Below are 5,443 nucleotides of genomic sequence, written 5' to 3' on the forward strand. Positions count from 1 at the left end.
TATACTTCAACTAAATAAGACGATCTCACCTGTTCAGTATTTTTAAGTAACAACTTTAAATCTCCAGAATACCAGGGTATATAATGATAAATTATGTTTCCAACTTCAGCATACTTTGTCAAAAGTTTAAAACCACGAACTAAAAAGAGGAGTGTGAAAGTGACAGTGTCAGATGAAATAAGCAAGATTTATAGTTAGTGTTCTTGTTGCATACTCAATATCCATGCTTATTTATTACAAAGATGTATTTTTTTGATAACTTTGGTGATATAACAGCAAAATATGAAGATGTGGAATATGTTATTCGAAATATTTTGTGTAGAACTGGGATGTCTTTGGAAATACTAATTAAACTATTTGTAACTTCTTTATTTCTGTTTATTTATCAATATTAAGGTGCTATAACCACAAAAATTGTCTGTTATGAATATAAGTTAACAACCTGGCCCAAAAATGGTATGGGATATTTAATTAATTATTACTTTATACAGCTGTTTTAATTGCCTATTAACTATAAATATGACCAATAGTTTGTAAGCTATATATATATAGTGCAACAATGCTAATGTGTACAGAATAATTTAATTTTAAACAATTTAAATTACCCCCCCCCCCCAAAAAAAAAAAAATTAATCCAATTTTATGATAATATAGAACATCATAAAACTTAATTACACATATACATATATATATAGCGGAATTTAATAGCCAACTTACATTAATAAAAATAAAACAAACCAGAAAATTTATACTTTATAAAAGTTTAACATGCTAGTGTAAACAATATATATAAGACTGCAATAAAGAATCAAGATGAATGAGGATGCATATTTGTCTCACATCAGTGTTCTTTCCTTTTATTCAGTTTGTTCACATTTCTCTTAACAAACTTAATGATAAAAATGTTCATTCTCATAAAGCTGAATTATGGTGTGGGGTTATAACATGTCAAACAACATTAAATCTTTATTTCCATTTACTGGTTTATTGTCTACCCAACATACTATAATCTGTTAATCTTCCTTTTGTAGAGGGATGTTAGTTTTCACAAACTTCTCATTGCAACTTATTTCAACTTCTATATGGAGATATTTGATTAATGAATTATTAAAGGCTTCTGGCACCATATCTGGCTGTTACTTATGGGAGATTGTGAAGTTGGCATTGGTCTGATAGTTCCATGAAAGGATGCTGTGTGAAAAATAAAAATAATTTGTTTAAAAAAGTACTAATTATATATCACAAACATTTTGTATAACCAGTCTTTGTATAAATTATTATGCAAAAGAGCTGGGATGAGAGAATATTTTGCAATTCTTCCCATTTTATGTGGCTAATTTATCCATGGGAATGATTGTAAATTTCAACAGTATGGTAATGATTCACTGATCTCTGTTGACAACTGAATGAGCCAGAGAAAGAGTACTTATCATTCTTTAGAAATCTTATATACTTCTACCAAAGACATGCCATAAGGGTTCCACTTGAATGAATATGCTGATAAATTTTAAGGCCTGAAATAACTGTCATATGACTTCATGCAGTGCCTTAACTATATAAAATTGGCAAGATACTTAAATTTACTAAAAAATACAAAAACTGGACAGCTAATAATTGGAAAGAGATGTTATGGATGGATGAGTCCACGTTTGAAGTATTTGGGTCAAAGTTTAGGTAGTATGTCTGGCAGAAATTAGTCTAAGATACTTATCTCAACATATAGCACCTGCCATGAAGCGTAAGAGAAATAGTGTGGCTTTAGGGATGTTTTTCTGCTGAGGTGACAGAAAATATCAATAAAATAAATGGAATAATAGACAAGGACAAGAACTATCAGGGTAAACCCAGTTGTTTGCAAATTATTGGTAAATGATTCTACTTCAAATATGATAATGACCCCAAACATTCATACAAGCTATGCAGAAATTACTTAGTTAAACAAACAAGGTGTTGGTATCATTCAAATGATGCATTGGCCCATAGAGAGCCCCAATCTCAAATCAAATAAGCAGATTTGACAGATCAAAAACTTGAGAAATCAAAAGTTACTTCTAAAGAAGATTTATAGGAGTGTATTATGCACATTTGGAGTAAAATCTCAAAGAATACTTTGATTAATATCTTGCAGTAGTATTTGAAAGATTTTCTGTTGTTATTAATGCAAAAGAGAGAGACACAAAATATTAACTGCTTCTTGAATTCCATCACTCTTACTAAGTTTCTGTTCCACTAAGTTATGATAATAATATTAATAAAATTTGATGTTTTTCTGATATTTACCTTCTATTGTTCTTTTGAGGTATTCTGAAATCTACTTTTGACTTTGTCCTAACACTTTTGCACAGTTCTGTATGGCAAGCTCAAAACTGTTTACCAGGAACAGTATATTAAAGAAAGTCTGACAAAAAAATAGTATATATTTCTATATGTTAAGCTACAATTCTCTACCAGGATGATTTGTATCATCAAGGGCAAAGCAAGAGTAGTTTAAATCCAACTTGTAGAAGAATCAATAACAATTAATATTTAACCATTCCTCTCTTAGTAAATGTCTTCAAGTTTGAAATTTCTACTGATAAAAATGTTAGAAAAACTTTATCACTAAAACCACTAGAAAAAATTTTTACTGAGAATTAAAAAAATAAATGCATTATTCATTAGCATTCCTACATGAGCCTTTTTATAATTTCTTGAAGAATTCCCAATGTTGTAGTAATATCTAAATGTGAGTAAAAAATTGTCAATGTAAAAATATTTACATAAAAGATGGTGAGGGATGTAAGATTTGTACCATTTTTTCAGCAGTAAAATGTGATATTGCATGGGAATGATGGATATTACAAAATAAAGGAATAATAAATTATGAAGTGATGTTATAAGTTGATGTACTCAAACTGTAAGATGAACAACCAAGCACAGCAACGAATTCTTAGGCTTAATAATATTGCTTTTTAATGCATGTCATTAGGATAATAGGTTCAAGGCAAAACAAAATAGCATAGTGAAGTAACAATAATTCATACCATACCTTTAAGAGTTCAGATGCTGTGTGTCGTTCCTTTATATCTACTTCCAAACATTTGTCCAAGAAATCTGGGAAGACTGGAAACATATACCTTTTTTTTTTTTTAATTTCATGCTTCCCATTTGTGGCTATAACGTCAAATACCTGAAAAAGGAATGGGACTTCATGACTATATGTTTTTGTTTTTTTTATTAGAGCTATTCCCTGTAGTTGTTGGAAGACATTTTGACCAAATCATACAATTGTGTTTTCAAGTAAAAACAATATAACTTTTAAGAAGTTAGGTATTGTGAAACAATGATAATTTTTATGAGTAATATTATTACAGAAACGTTTGTCTTTAACTAAAGCAAGCATTAATTCACCCAAATTCTTAAAAGATCTTGAAATTGTTTATGAAATACTTGAATTTCATGCAGAGGAAGACTCTCTTAGATTTATTTAAGCATAATTTTCTACTATCATCTCATCAAAGTATTTACATACAAAAAGGAAAAAAAGAGAAGACATTCAAATAAGGAGAAAGTTGAAATTCAATCTACTCTTTCTCCATGGCTGTACAAACTGGTTAGTAACACTTGCAATCAGATGTTCTTCATTAAAATAAGGAGGTTCATCATCAATCATCTCAATAGTTATAATTCCAAATGACCAGATGCAAACTTTAGGTCGATATTCATTCTTTTTTTATCATTTCTGGAGCCATCCAGTAAAGAGTGCCAGCCATTGCTGTGCATTCACTTTGTTCTGGTGTTGTTACAGCACATAATCCAAAGTCAGCTGCATGATGGAAAGAACCAAGAATGAAATTTTCGTTTGAGTGAAAATGAAGACAGAAATGACTTGAAAAGAATTTCAAGTTAGCCTTAAAAAATGATCCTAAGACATATTAATAATTGTTACAGTTTTGTAGTCAGTTTGTTAAAATCAATGTAGGTACTAAAAGTTTAAATTAAAACTACTTTAGCTTCATCCAGCCAATTGTATAATATCCATTTTTGAAAATACTTGACAACATTAAGTTAACATTCTTTTTGCCCATTCTCTCCTGTAAAATCATTGTAACAAAACTATCTTTTCAATAATCAGACTTATAATTTATAATAAAACAAAATTCTATTGTCATTTGTTATAGATAAATTAATAACAGAAATATTCAAATAGTTAACTCTAATTTTGATTTGTGTTGATTCTATTGCAAATTTTGATAGAAAAATAGAAATAATTAATCATCTAGGTGCAAAAATTAAAACTTGTCAGTGAACAAAAAATTACTACAAATCTGCTTTTTATATGTGTATTGCTTAGTTTCAGAACAAATAATTTTAATGAAATGTGTTTCAAAGTTGCTGGTATTAAAAAAAAATGTAAAATCCAATTAAATACACAATTGTTTTATAAATTCCAAATATATAAAGACAACAGTTATAGAGACAGCATAAAAAATTCAGAACTATGCACAGTTGCACAGACATTATATGTCTTAAAATGTGCTTAGTTTTATACTCCAATCCATCCCAATTAATATATTCTAACTTTTAATATCCCTATGTATGACACCATTGAGGTGTAGAAATTGTATTCCCTGAAAAACTTAAATGAGATGTAAATTTATTTCAAAGATAAATATTTTTTAATATCACTATATTTTTAACTCAGTGTGCTTGTTGTTTTCAATATTTTATATACGAATATATATATACATTGTTGTTTGAGGGCAACAATACAAACATGAAGTTGAACAAGAAAATATTAAAGCTTGTTTATATTTACTAAAGTACCCAGGTTTGATGCATTAGTCATTTGGCCATCTGCTGCCGAGATGAAAATTTTCTAACTAACACTGACGCTGGAGCACCCAACATAAAACTGGTTATGAGAAAAGCATGGGCTCTGCAGGTTGTGACCAACCACCTTGAGTAATTGCCCCTGTGCAATTTTAAACTTAAATCATTTCTGAATTAAGGTATTTTCCGTTACACCACCAACAATAAAAACTTTAGTTTCCAAAATAGTTTCCAGTTTTGTTATTTACACGTTTCATTCAATGTGGTACCTCGGTTTTCGAACAGCCTTCTGGAACGGATTAAGTTCGATAACGGATTTGTTCGAAAAGCGAATCAATTTTTCCCATAAGAAATACTGTAAATTAAATTAATCCGTTACAGACCTTCAAAAAGTACGCATTATGAAGCATTTTAAGTAAAAATATTGCTTATTTATACCCGTATATTAATACTTACATGCATAAAGTCAACCACAAAAACTATAAACACAATAAAAAAAAACAATAAATGAAAATTTAACTGCACTTTACCTGTGCTGAGGAGAGCTGATGGCGTAAGTGAAAGGTGGTGAAGAACGTGGAGAGTAGGAGTGTTATTATTGTTTGGAAGGGGAGTCACCTTCCATATAAAC

General features: G+C 29.4%; 1 protein-coding gene across 3 annotated transcripts; it reads right to left on the reverse strand.

Annotated features, from left to right (window-relative positions):
• Positions 1–630: 630 nt before the first annotated feature.
• Positions 631–5,102, reverse strand: LOC143256047 (serine/threonine-protein kinase PAK 2-like). Of its 3 annotated transcripts, none has more exons than XR_013031051.1 (4): positions 4,807–5,102; positions 3,568–3,805; positions 3,029–3,169; positions 631–1,191 (listed from the first exon to the last, which is right to left on the reverse strand). XR_013031051.1 is itself a non-coding variant. In XM_076512715.1 (4 exons), exons 2-4 carry the CDS (start codon positions 3,533–3,535, stop codon positions 1,141–1,143), a joined length of 216 nt encoding a protein of 71 aa, XP_076368830.1. In that variant the 5' UTR covers positions 3,536–3,805; positions 4,807–5,102; the 3' UTR covers positions 631–1,140. The 3 variants fall into 3 exon arrangements, 2 of the variants coding, with proteins under 2 accessions (XP_076368830.1, XP_076368915.1); XM_076512715.1 differs by having other exon boundaries at positions 3,512–3,805; XM_076512800.1 differs by lacking the exon at positions 3,568–3,805.
• Positions 5,103–5,443: the final 341 nt, after the last annotated feature.

The sequence above is a fragment of the Tachypleus tridentatus genome, chromosome 1, assembly GCF_004210375.1.
Source record: "Tachypleus tridentatus isolate NWPU-2018 chromosome 1, ASM421037v1, whole genome shotgun sequence".
Classification (NCBI taxonomy): Eukaryota; Metazoa; Arthropoda; class Merostomata; order Xiphosura; family Limulidae; genus Tachypleus; species Tachypleus tridentatus.